Genomic DNA, 26,606 nt, shown 5'->3' with positions numbered 1-26,606 from the left:
GTTGCATAGCACCTTGTTTTTGCTGAGACTGGCTTTGAACTCATGATTCTCCTGCCTTAGCCTCATGAGCCGCTGGGATTACAGCCATGTACCACTGTGCCGGGCTAACGACAGTTTTTCTGTGAGAAAAAGATCACACAGCTACCTCTTCAGTGTCTGCTTAGTTCCTAAAGACTTTTCTTAATTGTTGCCTTGGATTCTAGGAATTCAAGTTAAAACAAGTCAGTTCCCTGAGGCTAGACACCAAGAATCTTTAAAAGATGTCACCCTTTCAAGATAACTTCTTATGTTCCCCTCAATAACCCCCTAATTCTTCCTTTGTCTGAATTCCTGTAGCAAGCATACATATGTGTGTCAGTGTGTATAAAATACATGATAAATATCTCTATTTTAGAAAACAATTATTATATTGTGATTATTTATATTTACAATTAGTTTATTTAGCACACTGGCTATAACATGCCTCCTGTGTACTAGGTGCTGAGAACCTAAACATAAATCAGATGATGTCTATAAAATTCATGCCTTTAAGGAGCTCATAATCTAGTAGGAGAAGCAGTCACCTTAATAATCATAGTGCAAGTTACTAATAATAGTAATTAATGAAAATTGCATATGCTATATTATTTTATATCATACAGGATAATATTAAAAGTCCCATTTTGAGATGTATGCAAGATCACAGTCCTAACAAGTGGCAGAGCTAGGACTTGAATTCAAATCTATCAAAATATAAAGCTGTAAAGCAAGACCTCTCAATACCACAGAAAGGATACACCAGGAACAGAGAAAGTGGATTGTAATTGATTTTGTGGGAAGGTAGAAGATAGGGGGGCAAGGCTTTCAAAAGGATGTGGCTTGCAAATTGAGCGTTAAGTAGAGCGGAAGTTCACCAAGGGGAACATCAGCAGCCAAGGCATGGAATGAGAAGCATGTGGTGCCTTAGAAACCCAAGCCTTGTGGTTCTGTCATTTGAGCATGTCATGTTAAGGGAGGAGAGGCAGGGGGCAGGTCACGGGAAGCCTTGAAGATTCCCTCTCTCCTCAGCTCTGATGCCTCTCATTGCCATTGGAGCACCTACCTTCCCCTCCTCCCCAAGGTCCATACTCAGAGACAATATTGGAGTCTTAGGATTTTCCTGAAGCCAGAATTGGGTTCCAGTTATCAATCTGGTAAGCACCAATGGATCATTTTGAATCAGAAGGAATCCACAACTAGCACTTGTCCCCTACGTTGTGTGCCATCCCTGTCTCTCTTATTTCTTCCTTTCCTTCTTCCTACAGACAAGCTGCCCTGGTTGAATGTGAAAAGACTATGGATGTCTTGTTGGGTTCCACTTTCTGTTTTCTCCAACCCCAGAGGCCCATATAGGGTTCATGAGGTTGTGTTACCTGGTTTCTCTTCCTGGTATCTTATAGTTTACCCATCCTCACAACCAACCTCAAACATGTCCACTCTTGACTAAATAGCTCAAACTCATCTCTTCCCTATATACTTGCAAGTCAACATTTCCTTCTGTGTGCTCAGCACCCTTCCTGGGGACTTTTAAGAACAACATTAATGATTTTCCCTGTAGCACTTAAGAAGTTGTGTATTAAGTTGGAAATATTAACAATAGCAGGTAACAGATAACACTACCTATGCCTGCCTCATGGAGAATGATGGATGGATGGATGGATGGGTGGATGGATGGATGAATGAATGAATTGAAATTACCAAATGAGGAAGACAACAGAGGAATCAAAATAGGAATATCACTTGGCTCCTTCAGTACTGGCAATCAGGGGGCAGAGTCAGTTTAGATGCTTCATTCCCTTATTCATAAGAGGCTACTCAGTTTTTTCCCCTGCTTCTATAAAGTGAATTGGTTTAGATGCAAAACCAAAAATTTTCTATTATCAAGTACAACTCTCTTATTAATAACTCCTATAGCCTTTTCTGCCTGAGTGAATACTATGTAAAATCTTATTGTATTCTATTTTGCTACAATAATAGGCTCCTTAATAATGATTATTTATGGAGACTTGTAAATTAAGATAGTGTGTTATCAAGGAAGAATGCACACCTCAGTGATAGAGCTGGGATTCATTGGGTGCATTCCATTGTCTTCAAACTCAGAATGAAGAAATCCTTCCTAACTCTAAATAGTTGTGCAAAATAGTTAAGCATGCCTGAAAAGTCAAGTTATAATTTAGAGTGTTTTAGCCTATCCGAATCCTAGCTCCTTTTCTGAAACGCTGTTGGTCTTTGAGCCCTTAGGAGACATATTTTATATAGCTCAAGGAATCAGAGGTTTGGGGGACAAGTACATGGACAGATTTGCTATAAAAACATATTCTTTATCAAAGGAGAAACAGTTTTTAAAATTTAGAAATTAGCTCCTAAGGAACCCAGTAATTTGAAAATAGTGGTTTGGCCATAGGTTTTTCTGCAGGCTCTTGTTTTGATGTTGGCTGTTTGATTTAAAAAAAATCCTACAAGAAGAGAGCACAGACTGACTCTGTTACCTTGTAAGCTGGAAATATTAACAGTAATATACAATAGATATTATCTATGCCTGCCTCATGGAGGGTGATGAGTGGATGTGTGAATGAAAAATCACAGAAGCAAAAAGGAACTTGGAACCATGGGTAACACCCTGCTCCATGCAAGACAGGACCAAAGATTCAGCATGAGTTGCTTCTTCTCCATCCTGGGTGACAGTTAAGACCAGGTTATGTGATTTTTAATGTTTGAAGGTGAGGCATGATCTTCGTGTTCTCTATCCCCTCTTTGATAGCTAGCTGAAAGTACAAATGGTTTGGCTTTTGAGATGAGGAGAAGAAACAGGCTGAAGAGAAAGAGACATAATTTGTAAGCTGGAGTGAGAAGGAAAATAATTCTGGGCTCCTCTTATGCACTGGAGCCATGGAGCTTGGGCGGATGAGCTCTCTCCATTGCAAATAGCCCCCAAAAAAGCTGGATGTTCACTGTGAACTGAACTACAACACAAAGTGATGGGAAGAATATTTCATTAAGAGGTTAAAAAAGAAGGGGTTGCTTATTTGCATATAGCTTTTGGACAACACGGTAAGGGTATCAGGAGGGGCAGGAGCACTGAACGCCAGTGAGCATAGCAGAAACAGCAGTGTGGGTGATGTGTAGGAATAGACAGGCCTCAAGCCTTGAACAGAACCCAGGAGCCAGCTCCCTGAAACCAAAACAGAGTAGCCCAGAACACTATGCAGTGGTCCCTGCCAATAAAACTTGGTTCCAATTGTGTAGAATATCTCCATAGACTGATAGCAGGCAGTGTCTGCTTTGTAATTATTACTAACATTTTTTTTCATGTTTCTAAAGTTTTGGAAACACTTAAAATTAGTGGAAGAAAGATGAATGCCACACTCCAAATAAAGAGAAGATTCCCTCTGTATAATGCTATGGTAACCATTCTTTGATCAAGAGACAGAAGGCATATGGCCTCATAATCAAAACGCTGGATTTAGAACTGGGTTATTTTGAACATAAGAGCAAATCTGGTTTTGATTTAAATCTACTTATAACTCTCATATTGTTTCTGTGTATATTTTATACTTCCACATTTTGGGAAGGTCTCTAGAATAAAAATTCCTAGAAAAAAGTAAAATGAAAATATGGCATTCTTAAACAGAGAAGTTAAATAAAAGATGCCAAAACAAGAATTTCTTCAAACTGTCACCCTTCTCGTGAGTAAATGAAAACTGGCAGGCTGTAGCAATCAAGGTTGATTCCTGCGTGGGGTACTCCTTGGCTCCATTCTCTTCCTGTTATTTGAACTTGAAAATGCCTTTTCTTTGGTTCTCAAGAACCTTCGAGTTGAAGAGACCAACAAGCAGAAGCTCCTGGAGTAAATACAGCATCCTTTGAAATGTGAATGTATTGCTGGGCATCCTTGTCCAGACATTGTTTATCCTTGGGGAATTGAAGCTTTTTTGATGCAATTGACTGTTCAATCAGATTGGGACAAGACAGAAAGGCAGCTTTTCCCTCTAAGTCTAGCCTTGCCGATGGGCTCCAGAAAAAGAAATGAACGTTTTTTTTAAAGCACTGATTTTTATGAAAATAAATCTTCAATTGAGACGAGAAATGTCTGAACATCTGTCTCCCTGCAGATGTGGAAATAAAGCATTAAGTATTTAAGAAATCCAAAAGGGGTCCTCTCTGGCCAGTTCACCATTACTGACATTGTAAAAGCCAACTCTAACCTTTTAGCTGATAAGTCTGAAGGAGGAATTAGTGTAAAGGGCATTCATTATGTAGGGAAATTTAAGCTGGTGGCTGGACCTTTTTGAAAATCTTTCAAATTGTTCGAAACTCCTGTTTGCAAAGGATAGAACTAACTTGGACTGGTTTGGGCAAAAGCAGTATTTGCTGTATGAATACTGAGGCTACTATAATAATTAGGGGAAGACTTAAAAATTAACCACAAGGCAAGGATTTGAACATAGTTGGGGCTCTTCTATATCTCAGGCAGTAAGCTTCTTTTTCTTATTCTTTTATACATGGGAAGGAACATGGCATACACATATACCCAAGCTTCCTATTTTGACTCTAGCACCAGAGAGGGTTTATTGTCTTTGTTTGATTGCAGTTGGAAAAATATCCAGGAAAAACTCTGATTTCCCTGGTTGGATCAAATATCCAACCCTGGACCAAACAATAGTGATCAGTCCCAGAGCTCCCCTATAGCAATGTGTGATGGGGATCAGGGGAGGACCCATTTCCATAAGAAAGAGAGAGTGGAGGACAGAACTGATTCCAAACACACACTATAACTGGATTTTCATTATTTCAACCTTGTGTTTTGATTTGAAAAGTTGTAATGGAGTGATATTCCATTTTTAAGAGAAGAAAATCATGTTGCTAGGTAACATTCCCATCTTCCGGCATTTGCAGAAACATTCATTTGAGCTACCTTTAACTTTATTTTGCACTTCCAGGCTAATCAGTTATTTCAAATACTGTATTGTTTATAGCAGTGGACATCTGTGTGATTTTCCTGTTCCATTATCCAGGCTGCTTTCTTCAAATGACAGCACCTGGATTTTCCTTTGGAAACCAGTACCTCCCCACTCTCAAACTATGTAATTCCAATGAAGTTGACAATAAACCCTTGTCCAGTAACAGAGGTCAGTTGGCCAATTGGAATGTCAAATGATCTTGGCCAGTGATAGATCCAAGATCCCCATCTCAGAAACAGCTGAGAAAGAGACTCCTTTGAATGCTTCTATAAAGTGAATTGGTTTAGATGCAAAACCAAAAATTTTCTATTATCAAGTACAACTCTCTTATTAATAATAGCCATAGTTTGGGAGAATCTGAGGTAGAATAAGGGCAAAAGGGGGGAGGACAACGTGAAGTTGAGGTATGAATTCTGTGAACAGGGTTAAAAGTCTGGCTGTGTCTGGATAGGTAAGGAGACATTATAAATTGTCCCTTTTTCTCTCAGTCCCAGCTTTGGTTACAGCCTGTTTGATCTAGATTTCTGAACTTTACAACCAATGTGCCCTGAAAAATGCAATTATCTTTATGAGCTGAATTAAAGTTCCTATTTTGCTTTTTGGCTCTATTTCCTTATGTTCCAGGATTGCTGCTTAACAAATCACCTCAAAACTTAGTGGCTGGAGGCAGTAACTAGTATTTTATTATTGCTCATGTTTTTGTGAGTCAGGAATGTGGAAAGGGCTTGTGTAGCCTGTTCTGAGAGTCTCTGTTTAGTTGCAATCAGGCTGGGGTTAGAACCGGAATAGTAGGGTGGAGAGAAGACAGGAGAAGCTAGGGTCTGGCTGGGCATCTCCATGTCTTTAGGTAACCTCTGTTGCTCTGTGTGGACTACTTGAGCTTCCTTATATCATGGCAGCCTCAAGGTGCTGAGACTGATTATATAGCATCTAGGGTTTCGGCATGAGTGCTTACTCTCCCTTTCTTATTCAGTTTAAGTTTCACCATCTTCTATGACCTGGCCTTAGAGGTTACATAGTGTCATTTCTACAACACTTTGGTCAACTGATTGATAAAGTTTGGGCAGACTTGAGCAGAGGATGTAGTCTCCATTTCTCAATGGAAGTATGTCAAAGAATTTTTTAGATGTTTTTAAACTACCACATATTTTGAGCAACTCTCAAATTGTAAGAGGTGTACCTCTGGTCAGATTTAAGTAGATTTAACTTCGTGAAGACATGACTTTAGTTTATACTTTGAGGGGTTGAATTAACTCTTTTGGTCATTAGATCACCACCAATTTATCTATACATAGTCAAAATTAAATCAAGATTTGCCATGATCTCTTAAACCTTAGAATTCCACTATGCTTTTATATTAGCCATTTCAAATTTCAATTTGAATAGCATAGAACATATTTAGATTTTCATTATCTATACTTCATAATTGCTTTTACATTGACTGAGCACAGAGGTTTTGTTTTATAATACATGGTTCTTAAGTCATTGAGGCTTTCATAAGTGCTTAAATTTCTTCTGGTGACCAGTTTAAGGAGTGGAAGTGTTTACTTTAAGGACTCTACACGGGTGTTAGTTACCTTTTTGTCACTGTGACAGAATAATCTGAGAAAATCAATTTAAAGGAGCAAAGATTTATTTTAGCTCATTATTTCAGAGGTTTCAGAGGTCTGAGTTCATGGTCCTCTGGCTCCATAGTTATGGGCCTGATTTGAGGCAGAGCATCATGATTGAGAGGGTGTGGCAAAGCAGAACTGTTTACCTCATGGCAGCCAGGAAACAGAGAGAAAGAGAGTGCAAGAGAGGAAGGGATCAGGGACAACGTATACCATTCAGAGCCATGCCCGTAGTGACCTACTTCTTCTATCTGGGTCCCACCTGCTATAGCCAGTCAACCCCATCATAATCCAATCACAACCCAAAAGCCCCACCTCTGAACATGGTTGCAATGGAGACCAAGCCTTCAACACATGAGTCTTTGGGGGGCATTTCATATCTAAACTATAACAATATAAAATAATGTATAGATTATAAAACTTGACCTAGGTTACAGTTCTATCACTTTACCTCTAGAGCTAGTGTAGAAATTCTTCTTTATATTACCCACTACCATTCCCAGAGTAAAAATTCAGAATGCAGCTCTTCTCAACTTTCTCTCCAGTGAAGAAGTCCAATAGATCTCAAAATATTTTTTTTCTATTTCTGAATGTAGCAAATAATCCATTGGAATAAAATCAGCAGTTGAGTAACTCATGCAAAGGTAATTTAGAGCACAAATTAAATCTGTCAGAGTGGTATTAGATTTGCAAAAAGCTCATAAATAACAAATGAAAGGTCACAGAGCTGTGAAAATGAGAGTGTACTTCTTCATAAAGAGAACTGTGTTCAGGGATGGGATCCACAGTGCATATTCAAACAGCAGCATCATAAAATGGAAACACAGCATATTTTCTAAATGTCTAGAACAGTCCAAAGGCACAGTGGACTGCAGGTAAAAAAAAATCACTGAAATCCAAGAAAAGACCCTTTGTGTCATCAGCACATGTCCAGCATCGTATTTGTGAAGCTTGAGGATTAAAGCTCCATCTGCTCCCAAGAATCTATAGAGAAGGCTGCATCCCCCTCAGCAGAGCCCATATTTCAATCACTGTTAGACTAATTGTGAATGCATGCCATTCACCTTTCATTTTTCAGTTCCTGGAAAATACTAATAGAGTGAGTGGTGCTTCGTGATTGACTGTCGGAATGTAAGCTTTGGTGATACTAATAAATGGTCCTGCCCATCCTATTTCTCTCATGGAAAAAAAAAAGATGGAAAATATAGCCTTGGCCACTACAAAGTAGATAAGTTATTTTATTGTGCACTGTATGCAGGTGTTTCTTTTTAGTGCTGTGTTGAACTTGACTTTTGCAAGGGAGCAAAACTTATATTTATAAAAAAGCAATGTGTAGACTTCCTCAATATTAAATCTTTTGTGTGTCAAAGGACGTCATTGGAAATGTGAAAAGACAACAGAGAGAATGGGAGAAAATATTTGCAACTCATATATTTTATCTGAATGTGCTAGAGTCCAGAATATAGAAAGAACTCAACAATAAAAAGACAATGACCCAATTAACAGATGGGCAAAGAATTAAACACACATTACTCCAATGAAGTGGGCACACAAGCATATGAAAGGCTGTTCAACCTCATTAGTCACGTGAACAATGCATATCAAACTGTAGTGAGGTACACTTCACATTCCATAGATTGGCTATAATTTTTTTTTTTAAAAAAGAAAGTGTTGATGAGGATATTGGAACACTTGTACTTTGCTGATGGAAAGCTGCAGTGGAACCCTGTCTAGCAGTTCCTCAAAAAGTTAACCACACAGGAAATAAACAATTACACTCCTGGGTGTATACCCAAGAAAACAGAAACATATGGTCACTCCCCGAAAAGGGTACAGGAATGTTAATAATAGCACTATTCACAATAGCCAAGAAGTAGAAACTACTCCAATGTCCATCATCTGATAATTAAGCAAATATATAGTATATTCATGCAATATTATACTGATTAATTTCAATATGGATGAACCTTGAAAACATGCTAAGCTAAAGAAACCAGACCAAAAAAGTCCATGTATTGTATGAATCCAGTAGTGGTCATTAGGGCATGGGAGAGGAAGGATTAGGAGTGACTGTTAATGGGTACAGAATTCCTTTATGGGGTGATAGTAAAGTTCTAGACTAGATAATGCTGATGGTTGTGCAATAATAGGAATATAGCAAATATCACTGATTATAAAATGGTGACTTTTATATTATGTTAATTTTACCTCAGTAAAAAAAAAAACAGTTTGTGCATAAAAAGTAAAATTCTGTCAAATTTATTTTTTTATTTATTTTAAATATTTATTTTTTAGTTGTAGTTGGACACAATATCTTTATTTTATTTTTATGTGGTGCTGAGGATGGAAACCAGGGCCTCACACGTGCTGGCGAGCTCTCTACCACTAAACCACAATCCCAGCCCTCAAATTTATTTTTTTAAATTCCTCTATATAAAAAAATGCATGTTCATTAAAAAATTTTGAGCATGCAAATTGATATTAAAAGTTTCTAAAATTATACATCATTTTGATATCTATCATTTGAGCCCTTTTACTAATCATATCTAAGCCCAGAAAAGACCTAGTTTTCCTTCTTTCCAAAGAAGGAAAGATTTTTATGGGTAAACTTTTGGGAGAATTGAGATTCAACTACTTTAAGAATTTAGAAATTCCCCCCCATTAAACGCATAAAATTCATGGTTAAAAAAATTAAGGCCTCCAAGTTTGGAAACCCATACTAACCTAATCAGGCATAAAGAATTCAGCTTCTCTTTCCTATGGATAGTGGAGCTGGATCCTGGTATAGTTTGGAAATGTGTTCCCAAAGGCTCATTTGTTAAAGGGCTGGTTGCCGGCCTGTGGTGCTATTGGGAGATGGTGGAACCATTCGGAGGTAGGACCTAGTAGAAGGAGTAGGACATTGGGTATTATGTGCCCCTGAAGGAGACTTGAGGACCTGGCCTCTCCTCTTTTTCCTTGCTTCCTGGGCACCATGAGGTGAGAAACTTCACTTCACCATGTGCCTCCTGCCATAGGCTCTGCCGCACTATAGGCCCCAAAGCATAAGATCCATCCAACCATAGACTCAACTCTCTGGAAGTTGTGAGCCAAAATAAACTTTTCTTCCTTAGGGTTGTTTATTTCAGATATTTTGTTATAATAATGGCAAGCTGACTAACACTCATCTCTTGTAATGAATGAAATAGTTGGTTTAACTTTACCCATTATAATCCATCATTAGGAGGGCTGTGTGTGCATGCACACACAGGACGTGTACCTTGAAAGGGATATAAGGTGGGAGCTTCTGACCTTCATCAATATCTTTTATATAAGTAGAATCTAGTTAAAGTACATGTGAAAGCATAAAGCATGGGGGTATAACCTGCCTTGAGGTCTAACCTACAGCAATATAAGGGGGGGGGGGGTTTAAAGGCAGCACCCTCCCATTTGCCTCATTGATGAGGGCTGGTGGAAAGTCACCTGGGTCTACAATGAGCTTCAGCCACATTAAATGTTGGTTGGAAGGCAAGAGGGACCTCCCTCTCCATCCCCCACTGCCCCACCTCCTAACCACCCCACCCCTGCTGCTGGCTTGGTCCTTGCCTTGGTGACTCTGGGGCAGAGGTCAAGGTGGAAGAGACATGTAGATCCTGACTCATCATACTTAGTAGTTTAAAGGAATTATTACATTTTTCTAACCTAAGGAAAGTGAATTGTACATTGAACAAAATTAATTTTACCATGTTTACTTAGGAAGCTACACTGATTTTAGGCAAAACAATAGTAAACATATTAGGAACTACCAACTGTCATTAACTGTGGGTCAGACACTGTTCTGAGGGCTTTACATGTGTTATCTTATTTAATCTTCAAAATAAACTTTTGAGGCAGGTAGTATCCTTATTTTGCAGATAAAGAACCTGAGGAACAGAGTGATTAAGTAACTTGGTTCAAGGCTGCACAGCTGCTTGGTTTCAAACCTAGTCAATCTAACATTTAATCTCTGCATGTTAGTCACACGTATTCAATACAGGCTATAAAATGAAGATCTGAGGTTGGGTGGTCATGCTATAGTGGTTGCAATAGAGTTAAATGCAAATGGCATTCAGATGCATAATGTTTGATGCAAGTACTATGCAGAGAGACCTTTAAATCATTAAGTGGAAGGAATATTGTGGATGAGAAATGCTTTAATAAAAACATGTCACTTGAAGAGCTTGATATATGTGAAGCACTGATGTTGACTTTGAGTTACACATTAGAGAAAAGAACTTAGGTTGGCAACTGGTTGATATTTAATGTGAAATTATATCAAAATAAAACCAGATAGCTTTCCTCACCATCCAGCACATGAAAGAAATCAATGTCAAAGTTTTGATCAGTGTGTGTTTAGCTACAAATGCTGAAGGAACTAGCTTCAGATCTCCGATTAGGGACCTTTTGTGATCTTGAGCAAGTCATTCCCTTATCTGAGCTCAGCTTTCTCATCTGTAAGACAGAATGATAACCCACAGTGTGTATGTGTATCACACACACATATACACTGCTAGACATAAAACCTGCACTTAATACCTGGTGGCAATGGTGGAGAATTTGCAGTCTGTTCTGAGAAGTTACTGAGCTTGCTAAATGGGGAGTGAGAATTTGTGAGTCCACACTGGCATTCAGTGCTTGTGAAGAGCAAGGTAGGTCTGTGTATGCAGAAACCAAATCAGAGTTTGATCCATCCTGTAGATGATATTGAGGCTTCAAATGGACTTTTGTATAGATTGAATGCATAAACAAGCAAATGGAATTAACTGTGTGTAGACATTTATGTTTTCACATAGTAATATGTCTACTGCTCCAATGGAAGTTGAGCTTTAAATTATTATTATCATTTTTTTGCTATAGTCAGTATCATTAGTTAGTGAAAGTTGTAGATTGATCCATATGAAGCTGTGAATAAGTAACCAGATACTTCTATGAGTGACTCAAAATCCAGAAAGAAAATTTTAAAGAACTCTATAAAAATGCAAATGTAGTTTTACTTTTACTTTCTATTCATAAATATACTGTGGTACAAAATGTGATTTTAAAATGGTGTATTCATTTCCTGGAGCTGATGTAATAAATTACTACAAATTTAGTGGTTTAAAACAGCACAAATTGATTACCTTTCAGTTCTGGAAGTTAGATGTCTAAACTCAGTCTTGTTGGACTAGTTAAGGTGTGGGCAGGGCTGGCCCCTTTGGGGGTTCTGAAGGGGCTCCCCTTCCTCTCTGTTTCTAGACTCTGCAGCATTCCTTGGCTTGTGGCCCCACCCTCATATCTTTCCAACCTTTTGCTTGTACCTCTTCCTGCTGACTCTGACCCTCTTGCCCGACTCACGGCACTTCTGTAATGACACTGGGCCTACCTGGACACCAGCCTGATCTGCCCATCTCAGGATCCTAACTTAATCACATCTACATCTTCCCTTCTCCGCTCCCAGTGTGCTGGGGATTGCGATCTCTATGTCCCAGAGGGTGTATCATTCAGTCGACCATAATGATCACCTTCCTATTCTGTTTATTTTCAAAACTCAGATAATTCCCTATTAAAATTCTTCTACTTACATTTTTAGTGCAGAAGAGACTAGAAAAATTTCAAGTGGATGTGCATTTTTTAAGTATTCTGGGAAGAAGCAAATCTTAGCAGGTAGGCAGAGACTACCAAAAGAAACTTCTAGGAGGAGCTGAACCTCAGTTGTGTAACTGAACTCTTTAGCTCCACTATTTTTGGGATAAGTATTTAACACCTTCAAACGCAGGCTGTTTGTCCCACCACAGATGAGGCGCTATAGAGTACCATACTGTCTCTCAGTTCTGCACTTAAATATTTATAAACACTGATTAGATGATAGATAAGTGATGTGGTGGGGAGGAGAGGCATATCAGACAATTTCAATACAATATTTTTTATGAAGTGAAAATGGAAAATTTTGCAAAAGATTATAGTGAAATAGTAAATTAAAAGTTAAAGTGATACCACATCATTATTCAAGTTCTTCCCTTCCCCCCAAGTAACTGGAACAAAAATTTCACCATACTCAATCCTCATCCACTTAACTTTAAATTCTACCAGGAGTTTACATTACTATTTAATTTACTTTGCTATAAAGATAAACTTCCATCTTCTTGATATTGCAGATTTTAAAATGTTACCTCATGATACTTTCCACACCCTAACAGATCATATATATTTTGGATCATAAAATAGAAATAGGATATATATGACTTCAAATGAAGTATTATTCTGTAGCATGGATCTGGATCTTATTTTTCTTTTTAGTAGATTTGATGATGTTTTTATCCTTCATCTCTTATGAAAAAACACAGGATGAGCCGGCAAAGGCAATAAGCAGAGGGCAGGAGACCATCCTTGGGATGTTAGAAAAGTCTGAGGCAAATGCCCCAACCCTCCACATTTTACAGGGGAAGTAAAGATAGTCATAGCAAGCTCTAGCCTGTGGGTGCTGATGGCCCCACCACCTGGGGAGCAGACTACACCTCTTGTGATACCTCAGTTCATTTACACCACTGTAAAATTATTAACAATCTCCCTGGGACATACCGTGTAACAGAAAATGTTTGGGAAAAAAATACTGTGCTGTGGAATGAAATGTGGTCACCCCAAATTTATATGTTGAAGCCCTAATCTCTAGGAGCTCTGAATGTGACTATTATTGGAGAAAGGTCCATAACAAACATGAACAAAATTCAATGACATCATAAAAATGGGGCCTTAATTCAGTACGGACTGGTGTCCTTTGAAGAAGAGGAAGAGACATCTGGAAAAAGGCCATGAGAGTACAGAGCTAGAAGGTGTCCATCTCCAAGCCAAGGAGAAAGTCATATTTATCAAGTGACCAAGAGCAATGAATGCAAGTTTTCTGAGAGAACCAAATCATAAATGGAAGATGGTAGAGTGAGCATGGAATTGGCAAGGTTGGCATTGTTCTGCGGTGATGGGGTGATAAGGGCTTGTTGTGGTTTGATTGTGAAGTATCCCCCAAAAGCTCATGTGTAGGACAATGTAGGAAGGCTCAGGGGTAAAATGATTGGGTTATGAGAGCCTTAACCCAATCAGTGAGTTAACCCCCTGATAGGGATGAGCTGAGTGGTAACTGAAGGCTAGTAGGGTGTGGTTGGAGGAGGTGGGTCATTGGGGGTGTAACTTTGGGATATATATTTTGTATTTGATTAGTTTCTCTCTGATTATTGATCATCATATGAGTCACTTCCCTCCACCACATTCTTTTCTCATGATATTTGCTTCACCTAGGTTCCTGAGGAATGGACCTTGCTGTCTATGGACAGAGACCCCTGAAACCATGAGCCTCCAAATTAATTTTTCGTCTTCTAAAATTATTCTGAATAGGTCTTTTAGTCACAGCAGTGAAAAAGCTGACTAAAGCAGGACTCTGCTATATTTTCTAATTACTTACCAGTATTTAAAAAAAATAATGAACACACTAATGCATCTGGAGACAATTTTAGTGTATTGTGCATTGTTTGGTTTTAGTTAATTTTTTTTTACAATTTTAATCAAGTTGTTATAATACGATTCATTTTATATTTCCCTGTTATGTAACTTTGTAAAATTTCTTGCAGGATATATAGTTGGGGTCATTTATGGGGCTCCTTAAAGTTCTCCATTTTCCAAACTTATTGTCACACTTTTTATCGTTCTGTTCGTTTTGATTAATATTGTTTTGTAGTACCTTTTAATATCAGATTGGGTCATATGGATTTTCTGTGCTGAGTGTCTGTTTCATAATATTTTTAGTCACTGTTTGTTTTTACAAAGTAATTTAAAAGTTTATGGCTATTTAAAAAAATCTTATTAAACATTCATATTAAATTTGTAAACAGAATGTCTACATTATGTTTTTTAAACCAGGTGAAAATAAAATGAATAGCGAAACCTTGACCCTTGCATGAGACATAGAGATGACAGTACTTGGACAATAGTAGAACATGAGGGACAAGCTGTGTGGGAAGCTAAGAAGGTAGCAGGCAAATAGCAAGCAGGTGCAAATTAGGACATAGCTCTGCATTTGAAGTAAGCTGGATGGTTTGACCCTAGTGCAAATTTTTACTGCCCTCAATTTGAGTGAAAAGCATAAAATCAGAATAAAGGACAAGCAGTAGATGATTACTTAGTGTTAAACAATAACTTGATCTTATGTCATCAGTTTTGTTTATGTACCTTGAGTCAGTTTTAGGAAGCACACAATGTGGCCTAGAGTTAAAAACTCAGGCTTGAAATCCATACTGCCTGGATTTCATGCAGCTCCTCTACTTATTTGCTGGATTTCAGTTGACTCAAAATGGGATAATCATAGATAATGAGAATGCCTTCTTTATAGGGCTATTAGGAAAATCAATTGATATTTGTAAAGGACTTCAATGGCATCTGACCAACAAACGTTAGTTATATTGAGAAGATTTGTGTTCTTGAGACATTTTTTGGCTTGGCAGAAGTCAAAGTTTACATTTATTTTCTTTTCTGATTCTGAAAGTGTACCCCATACAGTTCTGCATGGCCATGACCCAGTAAGGCTGCACCTTCCTGCCTGGTCCACACCGTTATCAAGGAAATGCTTCTGAGCTTTTGTACCTGACTTATTTATTGTTGCTCTCTGGCAGCCATCCCCTGGCCTCCTGGCAAAAATAGCTGGATTTCATTAAAATTCGCTCTCTCTTGATACCATCTCTGCTGGATATTAGAAGGGATTGCTACCAGTGGAGCTTTAGCAACCTGATTAAGAATAGATTTGGGCTGGAATGTTCCAAGTGCTCTACAATTACCATTTAGAACGTTTCTCCCCATGGCTCCTCACTTTCCCGTGCACTGGGCTCCCAGTCCCTCCCCAGACTGTCTCAGCCAGGTGGGAGCCCAGCCAAGGCTCCTGTGGCATTCTCCAGCTGGACACTGAGATGCGTCTTTCTTCATATTTCAGGTGCAAGTTCTCTCCCATCGTCTGAAGTCCCCACTCTGGGGCCCTCTGTATGAGTGACACGTGGCCTGCCATGGAACCTGGCCCTGCTCTGGCCTGGCTCCTGCTCCTGAGCCTGCTGGCTGATTGTCTGAAAGCTGCTCAGTCCCGAGACTTCACAGTGAAAGACATTATCTACCTCCACCCTTCAAGTAAGACTGTTTGTTCTCTTTGCTGCAGAAATGTCACTATTTCAAATAAGAAGTGGCCAGGGGAAGGCAGCCTTTAATGCAAGGGAAACAATCCAGTGATTTAATTGAGAGGTGCATTTAGTTAACAAAAGATGCTTTATGTTTTACCCCCATCTTCTCACAGGATGTTTGGTTTTTAAGTCAAATCACTAGACTTGTTTTCTCTGTTCCCTGCGCAATCACTCAGATTCTAAATACCCTTCCCTTTTACTATACCGATCCTCAATCAGTTATCAAAGTGAACTGCTGTGTCCCAGGAGGCAGATTGTTTGTAAAAGATCAGTCCTCTCTAGGAAAGATAATAGCAGGTCTTCCTTTCTGGGCATCTAAATTTCAGTTTCAGCACCAGTGACTCCAACTTCCTATTCCCTCTGCCTTTTTGTTTTCCTGTGTTTAAGAATTCTCTGAAAAGTGCATAAAAGTGAAACTGCCCAGATCCCTGCCCTGATTTGCATATATCTGGTATTGTACTTGTGGATTCATGCTTTCAGCAAAAATTTCAGATCCTCCTGTTGCAGGTATCCTGAGGATCTTACGTTGGGAAGCACAACAGTTCTACTTTCTCCTTTGGTCTCCATCTCTGTATTTATTTTTTTTCCTTTGGTCCTCTTCTGAATTTCCCATGTGGTTGTGAGAACTGGCTATATTGTATGGGTTCTGTTGGTTTTTTTTTTTTTTTTTTTTTGGTTGTGGGGGCTTTACCTTTGGCCTCAAGGTACACTGTTCTTTTAAAATTTTCTGCTCAACAAATATTGTTCCCATATCCACTGTGTGGTGGAGCGTTGTGATGGGCATGAAAGGTACACAGGCAAACAAGACATCGCCCTTACTTTTGAAGACTGTGTAGACCCAAAGCAGAGGCAGCCACCTGGACTCCTTCTACCCCACAGGGCTAGAATGTTCCATGTCTGCATGTTTTGGGTTAGCTAAGAGGTGGTAGGTGGAATGCACAGGGGCTTGGAGCTACTGGACCTTGGATCTGTCAGCTGCTTTCTTAGCTCCTGACTTGGAACAAATCCCCTAACTTTGTGAAGATTAAATGGCATAATGCATATGAATAACTTAGCACAGAATAAAAGCTGTAGTAGACGTTCAATCGATGTTGGAAAATGTGTAAGTGTTTATCTCTTCATTTCTAAAACAGTACGTACCCTGTATGGATCAGAAATAGTATCTGTACAACACTAGGCCCATACATAATAGGCAATTGAATGATGGTTGTTTATGTTGTTATCATTGCCTTAGACAACAAAGGAAGGGTGCTGAGAATTCACCACTCTTATTTTGTATAGCTGCAAATATACTTTAGCTAAGCAGCAAGAGATTTCTTCAGACTTTACTCTGTACCTCTCAGCAGGGCAGTCTGGTGCCTACTGCTTAATTGCATGAAAAACTTTTCTGGCTGCTTATTTTGGTGGGACTTTTACTTCATTTTAATAATATCCATGAAAAGAAGATATATTGATACTTGCTCTGTTTTCTAGAATGAGTTTTATTCTTTTCTTCAAACAGCTGTGCTTTTTAATTTAATTACACATTTTGAGGCAGAAACCCAGATGTCAGTCTCTTTTGGTTGACTACCAGGGTTTGCGGCTCCTATGAAGTTCTCTGTCAGCTCTAGTGACAAACTCAGTAGTAAGTGGGATGCAGAACTGGCCTCTGGCCTCTTCTGAGACTGTGATTGTAAATGAAGGATAAAAGGGAAAATCAAAGTGAATGGGTTTAAGCAAATAAGAACAAAGCAAACATACCATTCCCACTTTAACAGGTTGTGGGCCAATGCCCAGAACAACTGCACCCCTATTTGGAAAGTCGAGTTCAGAATGCTTTTTGAAGGATGAGCTCTGCCAGGGCACAGGGGGGGAATCACTTCTGCTCTTTAGAAGTTAATGGAAAAGTTCTGCTCTATGACCTATGTTAATTAAAGCTATGACCTGATTAGAAGGAACTTACCACATATAATGAATTGATGGTGTTTTCTGATATGATTTTGAATCATGGAAGATAAAAGTGACTCCTACCTTAGATTATAAAGTAGATGGTTTACCAGCAAGTCTGGATGTGAGTTTTTTTTATAGAAGAGAGTCTCTATAAGGGGTCACTGGCAACAAAATCCTTATTGGATTGAAGTTACCATGAATGGCTTCCACTCAGTTGGAACTTTATTCTGCCCACTTCAAATCAGAGTTAACTTGACATTTCTCCTAACTATTTCAGGAGTTTGTGGTGTGCGTTTGTTTTCAGTTTTGATTTTTTAAACAGCTATGGTCCCCTGCCCTTGAGCCCTAGATCACTTTTATATGGAGTGATCTCTCTGCCAATAAGCAGGTTTCTGTTGTAATTTAGGGCATAAAAAATATATGAGGGAAGTGTGAGATTAGTGTGATTTTGCATAATTTATATAATCGCCTTGATTTGTGGGTGGAGGCACCAAGAGCTTTCTGTGGGTCACTGAGTGAGCCAGATTCCACTAATGTTAGGTAGAAAAGCTGGGCACCTGCCACAGGAGAAATGCAGTGATGCAGGAGGTGTGGGAAGACACAGAAACTCAGGGGCCTGGGTCAGCCATCCTGATGATACCTGCATGAGGCTGGAACCCAGGCAGAGAAAATTCAGCCTCCCATAGCTAATCTCCTTTGCTTTCTGTGTTCCTTAATCTTTGAAGTTTCTAAGCCTTTAAAAGAAAGAAATTTTATATAAGGCTCTCAATGTTGAGGCACTGTCCTCAATAACATTCTGTTCTATACTTTCTATGTCCTTTTCTTCCCTTTTTATATGAATAATGATGCTTTCTTCTCCATCTATGATTAAAACACCAACATCTAATAAAAAACTTTCAAAACAAGAGTTGATATTAAGAGCAATGGAGATATTTGGTTGTCACACCCCACATGATAGCAGAATGTAGTGTACTAAATGACTGCAACCTGTTCTTGGCTTCCATTTATTCTCATAGAATAGAGACCTTTTCTAAAAATATCCAGTTTTCCTCTGGATGCATGTTTTGAACCTTTCCTTAGTCATGTGAGTCAAAGAATGATATTCCTGAAGGGGGTTTGTTTATGCCCAGGTCGGGAGCCAGCCAAATTTATTCACAATCCTGTGCTACCCAGGTAAGAGCGAGGAGACTTTCTAGATCGGTACCAGGAAATGCATTTCTATCAGAAATCTGTTCCTATCAAAATCATACTGACAATATTTTGTTGACAGGTGGACTGAGAAGGAAGATGCATTTATTAGACTTCTAGAATTTTAAAAATGATACCCAGTTTCCAAAGACAATGGAAATTAATTTGGCGAGAATAGAAGTCTGGATGCATTACACATCAGCATACATTTCAAAACGTCTGTTCTCACCACACTTTGGGTAACTGAAGGCCTTTGTCCAGGCAAAAGTTCCAAGAGATGGAAACAAAGACTAAATCTTTTCCGATGCCTTACAAATGAATTATGGTAGGTTGAACTAGGGCTGACCATGAGAGTTAATGGACAGATTATTTTACAGGAAGTAACTGGGCACTTTGGTGTTTCTTTTTTTCTTTACAATCACCTTTTCTTGAGGGACCAAGGACTTATGCCCTGAAATACAGAGTACTAAGCTTATTAACTCTGTGATCAAGAGCCAAATTAGATTCATTCACAGCTGGGGCCACAACAATCTGAAACTCTGCTTGCTCTTTAATGCTTTGAAGTAACAGAGAAGAAAATAGCACATCTCTCAGGAACCTCTTTCTGTCCTTTAAAAGAAAAGAAAATCTCTTTATCAGATGCAGTATCAATTAGCAAGTTAGTGGAGATAGTTGTTTATCTGTAGATCTTATTTTGGGCTAAATATTTCCAGAGGGAAAAATTCATCCATTTTCTTGGGATTGTACCATAATTAGCCACTTAAAGCTGAGTATGTTTACAGAGATTTGTCACAAATCAGCAGTTATTCACTGAATGGTATTACCTTCCAAGATGTCAATAAAAGTTTCCATGAGCAAATATTATGCTGCAGTTATGGAGAATGGACACAGACAGAAGTTGTAGATTTTAAAATAAAACTAGCCCAAAAAGAGCTCATTTGGTTAATTGCCAATGATAGATGCTGATGAAGTCATTCAGGGCAAAGCTTCATTTTGCTGCTGATGTACTTTAGCTTGTACTTCTGTTTAAATTTCTATATCCTCTGGGTCAATTTCAGAGTTGAAGCTGACTTATGTAAGAAATGACAGGATTTAATTTGTTACTACTCTTGTATCTTTTTGAAAAGTCTTTTAAGGAATCCAAATTTGGGAACACTACCACTTATTAGTGTTTTGTTCTCAATAACTTTGTTCTCGGAGCAGTTGGATCATCAATCTTCATTCAAACTTCTTAATTTATCTCTTTGATGGGAAAGTTTCCAGGAATAACTAATCCAACATTTCAGCCAAAAATTTTTTGGCTGCAGTGACATACAGATAAAACTGGATGCTCTAGCAAATTAATCATGAAACTGATGTGGTACGGCTAGCTTGCAGTCACAAACCTCGGAGAATATGATGATCATTTTTTTGAGAAACACTGGTTTTTGTCAAACCCTTTCAATGATTTTTTTTGGTGTGAAAATCCTACTTTGATCATTCTGCTTCAGATTTTATAAGCTGTATTTTAGTTTTTACTCTTTTGCTTTTTTAACTTTAATTTTTTTTATTGGTTGTTCAAAACATTACAAAACTCTTGACATATCATATTTCATACATTAGATTCAAGTGGGTTATGAACTCCCATTTTTACCCCAAATACAGATTGCAGAATCATATCGGTTACACATCCACATTTTTACATAATGCCATATTAGTAACTGAGCTGTATTTTAAAGTTTTATTTTTCAAAGTTATATGTAGATTCATTCTTTAAGTTAATAGTGAAACTATTTTTTAGAGTGTCCAATCAAGAGGATTTCCCAAAATATTATATATGGTTTTTCTCATAATGACTTTTTATTAAAAAAAAAGATAATAAAAATTCTTGTAAGATTATTGAATGGCTTGGGAATTTGAAATGTAATTTGTTTGAAATTCTTTAGGCATGTGCTTACCAAAACAGAATCTGAATTCAAATGTAACTCATTTTGCTAGGTGGTAGAACATGGATATATAAAAAACATGTGTGTGTAGTTTCACAAAATACTTTCTTGTGCTTTGTCATAATTATGGGCTGCAAGAGCATTTTCCTCCTGGTGAAACTGCCTCACGGGAGTGAGGTGGGAGACGGCTGCCTCCAACCTGCTTTCCCTCACCTTGTGAGATGATCCATACCCCTGCTGTCATTCTGGTTTTGAATTGAGTCACTAACTACTTGGAGGAACATAAAACTCGAATGTGCCATGGAAAGGTCCAGTTACTTGTCTTTTTAGACTAAGTTTATGACTTTTGACCATGTTAGGGTATTGGATATTGTCACAGTCAGCTCTGTGAAATATTGCAGGCGAGTACATGGATGGGCAAGGTGAAAATCAAAGTTATATCTGGCCCATAATTCTGGCCTTAAGCTGCTGCCTCCTCCTTCATTTATTTTTGATAACATACTTAATTGGTTCCATGTGGGCAAAGCAATTTACCCTGAGATGATTATTTCCGCCAGTGGGATACGCAGGCTCAGCCATCTGTGAGGGAGAACAGTTGGCTCCTGCAGATGAAGTGTTTGAGTGTCTGCAGCTTTCAAATAGGCCAGGTAATTTTACACATTAAAAAGAAATGCACAAGTTTTGTTTATGAAAGGCAGGACTCTAAATAGCAAAGCAAGCAAATGATTACAATTAAGAAGTAATTGAAAGCACATTGAGGAAAAGGACAGACATTCCTTGTTGATCCTCATTCTTTTGCTAACGAAAGCACTGGTGTGCTGGACATTCTCCAGAGCATGACTTTCCATGTGAGACCTCCCACCTGAGCTAAAAGGTGGGGCAAAGAACATAGGTACCTGGAGGATAACCTCTTCAGAACACAGGAAGAGGTCAGAATCGATGGGAGGAGCTTGTTGGAATTGAATATCTCGTATCTCTTTTCGAATATAGCACATGCTACCATCCCCAAACCTGGTACTAACTTACCTGTACTTCATTTTCAAAATTTTATCAATTTTAAAATGTCACATGAATGAAACCATATGTAACCTTTTGGAGTTGTTTTTTTTTCCCCCCATTAAGAAAGATTCTCTGGAAATTTATCCAAATTGTTAGCTATATTAATAGTTAATTTCTTTTATGCTGTCTAGTATTCCATAGTATGAATGTACCACATTTTTGTTTAACTGTTCACCCATTGAAGAACATGGGGGTTGTTTCCAGTTTGGGGTTATTGCAGATTGAATATCTTGAGACCAGAAAGCGTTCAGATTTGGGATTTTTAAAAATATTTTCATATATAATGGGTTACCTTAGGGATGGGACCCATGTCTAATCATAAAATTCATGTTTTATACATACCTTATATATTATACATTATATATATATTTATACACACACACACACACACACACATACCTTATGTATATGACCTACAGATTATTTTATACAATAATTTTGGTGCTCCTACAATTTGATTATGACCTGTCACATACGGCCAGGTGTGGAATTTGGGGAGTATCATGAGAGTGCTCAAAAAACTTCATATTTTGGAGCATGTTAGATTTCAGATTCTTAGATTAAGAATGTGCAACCTATACAAATGCTGTCGACATTTATTTACAGATTTTTTTGTGTGTGGACATAAATGTATTTCTCAGGAATATATTTTTAACAGTGAAATTGTTGGGTCATATGTTAGTTAAATGTTTGGTTTTTTAAGACACTGCCAATATGTCTAGAGAAACCTTTTTTTTAAAAAAAATGAATATGTCTAACTTCACAGGATTCTGTGCTCAGTCTAAAAATCAATCTTTTCTTTTGATTTTTTGTAGCCACACCATATCCTGGTGGATTTAAATGTTTCACCTGCGAAAAGGCAGCAGACAATTATGAATGCAACCGATGGGCTCCAGACATCTACTGTCCTCGAGGTAAAATGTCAATAGACAGATTGGGGTCCCCGAAGCTGTTCATGAGTGAGTAGCCCTATAGACCTGGTGCATGCCTGCAATCTCAATGGCTCCTCTAGTCTTAGGTTTAGTATATCTTTTAAGCTGCACCAATAACTTTTCCTCAAAGACTCTCAGAAATATAAAGCGATCCATAATATTTCCCCCTTTTTCATGAAGCATCTGTGGAGCTCCAGAGGACTTAAAAGAGACTTCCCCAGACAGGTCAGCTAAATGCAGAATAGGAAGATAACCGCCAGTTTGTCTGACCCTCTTTGAAGCATTAGTCATTGCATAGTAATTTCTTTCATGTAAAGTAGGCATTGATGCTCATATAAAGATTCCATTTATTACATATCTTACCAGAGACTTCTTTACTGAGACTGCATGAAAGCTAGAATTCTAAATGTCATCATTGCCCCAAATAAAAAATCCTGAGCTCTTTTAAATATTAAACTTAATGTTTAAATGGTGTCCATTTGAAGATTGAAATTTTAACCCAAATCCCCATTTCATAATGAAGGCAAGTCATAGTCAGATCTCTTTTATCCTGTCAAGTAAACAAGATTTTTCTTTGTGGCTCTGGAATCATTGTTGGTTGACTGCTATATTTTGCAGGAGAGTGGATTTGTTTAGAGTGAGGAGGATGATGAGGGAGAGGTATTTTATTGGCAAATGTTTGAGTGAGTAGTTAGCACACTTCACTGCTAATCCAATTCAGTTATTAAAGTGACTGGACACACCAAATGCATTATTTTTCAACATAATGCAGGAGCTCTCATGCTGAATCCAGTGAATGGCCCTCTGCTTCTCAAGGTAAAGTGGAAAGTGTGAGAGCCCAGAAAATGCCATTAAAAGACAAATGTCAGCTACTGAGCCAGTGCTGTTGAACCCAGGAGCCTCTACGTAGGCTGTACAGTAGAAATACCTGTATGACCTTACAGATATCCCTAAAGCCTGTGTCCTGCCTAGACCAATGGCTCCAAACTTCAGTGCAGTCACTCATGGAGAGCATATTAAAACACAGACTTCTGCTACCGCCCACTTGCCCTCTCCACCTGAATATTTGCTTCATTAGGTCTGAGATGGCTTCAAATTTTGCATGTCTAAAGAACCCCCCAGTGATGCAGATGCTTCTGGTCTGAAGACCACTTCTTAAGAACCACAACTTTATACAAATTAAATGAGCATATCCAAGATTAGCGTCCTGCACTAGTACTTTTAAATATCCCAGGTGATTTTAATGAGCAGTCAAGGGCAAGAACCACTGGGGCCTCATCTACCTGCTGATCAGGAAATGTGTTGTAATTTCTAGATTCTTCTGTTTATTGTTAGGTAGAGATGTCAGTGGGGTCCCAAAAGATTACAGGGAAGAGAAAAAAAATGGAGACACTAAAGACTGCCTTAATCACAAATTAGATGTCCAGTCACCTGGGTAACCAATGGTAAGTCCTTTCCCTAGTGTCTTCTGCTGCCACTGCTCATTTCTCGATCAGTCAGTATTTTCTGACTTTAACCTTGCAGGATAAACAACTGGGCAAGGTACTAATGGACCTGATTGAACCACTGCTTCTCAAACGTGGCTGTACATTGAAACCACCTAGTAAAGCTTTGAAAACACTGATGTCTGGGTCCATTCCCAGAATTCCTAATTAACTGGCACATGGGTATGGCTGGGAATAAGGATTTTCAGAAGTTCCCTGGGTCACTAATATGCAGCAAAATTTGACAATTGTAAACAGTGACTCTGGACAAAAACAGGATGATTTGCTGTGTATCCAGTAACTTCTGGGTTGGTTCCTGCTGGGAGAAAGCTAGCCAATTGTCTTCTGAAACTGTGGCTACTGGTCAGAGATAGTACATAGGAAGTGTATCTTATTCTGTGCTGCTCTAACATAATATCTCAGACACAGTAATTTATAAACAACAGACATTTATTTCTCATAGTTTTGGGTGCTGGGAGTCTAAGATGGAGGTGTCATGTTAGCAGGTCCAGTGTCTAGTGAGGGCCTCATTCCCATGCCTGCAAGATAGCATCTTGTTGTATCCCTTGGAGGGGAAGAGTGTTGTGTCCTCATATATAAAAAGGCAGAAGGGATGGAAGGGAACACACCTAATCCCTGGAGCCTTTTGTAAGGATCCCAATCTCCCCATGAGGTATCTATTCTCATGACTTAATCACTTCTTAAAGACTTCACCTTTCAATATCATCACATTGACAATTAAGTTTCAACATGAATTGTGGGGGACACATATAGGCCACGGCAAAGTGAGGCTGTGCTTGTCTTAGGATTGACTCAGCTCTGAGGTATCTTAGCAGATGTTGTGCAGAGGAAAAGGAAGGTATGTGAGCTGGTCTTCTCTGCAGACTTGATTATATACAAGTACATCCCTGTCTCAGAGAAAAACAAACAAACAAAAAGAGCAGGTGACCAGAATCACTGTGGGAATGCTTCTCAGGGAAAGAGAACGCTCCATCTGGATGTTTTCTTCTAAGATTAGAATCTATCCTTTCAAAGTACAGATACCTAAAAGTACCACAGAGTGATCTTTAAACAATTTATCCTTTTCTCCCCTACACATTTTTATCTTTTTTTTTTTTTTTTTGTCTTTAAATTTATAGGGATAAATGGAAAGTCTTGCACTGAGGTTCATGGCAGAAAATGACCAGCCAAGCCCCTGGGGCGATTAAGCAGTGAGAGATTGGAATCTGGTTTCTTCTTTCTAGGAGCAGGTAGTTTAGCCTGGGAGATAAGATCTGAATATATCAAATGTCAAAAATAGCAGGGCAAAATTAAGTGCCAAATGAAACATGGCATTGAGTGCCGTGGGAGTTTAAGGGAAGAAGAGCATCTGGGGGCTGAGTTTGCCAGTGAAAGCATCATGTGCTGGGAACCCTGTAACAGGCCGTTCAACACCTGGGAAATGGGTTCAGAACCCTGGAGAAGGCAAGTCTTCCTGGAAGTCCTTCAGAACCATGGAGAGACAGGATTTTCCAAGTGTGCTCCGTGGATGAGGAGAGACCTCACCTGGGAGTAGCAACCAGTTAGTATGAAAGAATAATAGGAGCAAAATAGTGGAATCAGGTTGTTTGTGTGGAGCCTTGAGCATCAGGTGAAGGAGTGGGCACTCAAGCCCTAACCTGGGAAAAGGTGTAACCCTAACCCTAACCCTCATCTTGTTGCACACTCAGCCTCCTGCTTGATCAGCCTTCTTCCCACGGGTCTGCTGCTGTTTAATCCATGTTTCCTCCATATTTTTTAATCAAGTAAAAATAGCACGATTGCATTATTAGGTTAAAATGTAAAATGTCTTTACTAACCAACCCTGTGTTTGTTTTCTGGCTTATCATGCCTGGAGCAGGTCTAAGAATACCAACAGGCTTAGTAAGTGGAGCTCAGAAGCTGCCATGGAAAGGCTTCCTGGCTTTCTGTGACATTTCTGGGATTTTGTTGCTTGTTTTGTGACATATTGAACTAGGTTTCAATTATTGGAGATGAAAAAAAAGTCGTTTCACATAAGCATTTAATTTTATCTATATGGAATTAGCACCGACACCTAATTTTTTGGGAAATGACTTTATTCTGAGAATTTTTGAAAGCTCAATTCAGTTAGTGGATGAACATGGAGACCCAGTGTGTCCTAATGGCTCATGCTTCTGGAGTTGATAGGTTTGTTGTGAATCATCATTGGGTCCAACATGTTTGGAAAAAGTCTGGCCCTGACTAGAATCACTCCTCCAGCTGTGGAGGAGTCAGCCAGCCACACTGCTAGC

At 38.7% G+C, this 26,606-nt stretch overlaps 1 protein-coding gene across 1 annotated transcript in view; it reads left to right on the top strand.

Moving 5' to 3' along the window:
- Lypd6 (LY6/PLAUR domain containing 6) overlaps positions 1-26,606 on the top strand; it is a 136,513-nt gene that overhangs the window by 91,719 nt on the left and 18,188 nt on the right. The window contains exons 2-3 of the mRNA XM_027938040.2: positions 15,561-15,748; positions 22,715-22,813. Of these exons, the coding sequence (XP_027793841.1) occupies positions 15,610-15,748; positions 22,715-22,813 (238 nt within the window). The 5' untranslated portion in view covers positions 15,561-15,609. The remainder of the gene's footprint in view (positions 1-15,560; positions 15,749-22,714; positions 22,814-26,606) is intronic.

Source organism: Marmota flaviventris, chromosome 11 (assembly GCF_047511675.1).
Source record: "Marmota flaviventris isolate mMarFla1 chromosome 11, mMarFla1.hap1, whole genome shotgun sequence".
NCBI lineage: Eukaryota > Metazoa > Chordata > Mammalia > Rodentia > Sciuridae > Marmota > Marmota flaviventris.
This window is presented reverse-complemented; position numbering and strand designations above follow the sequence as displayed.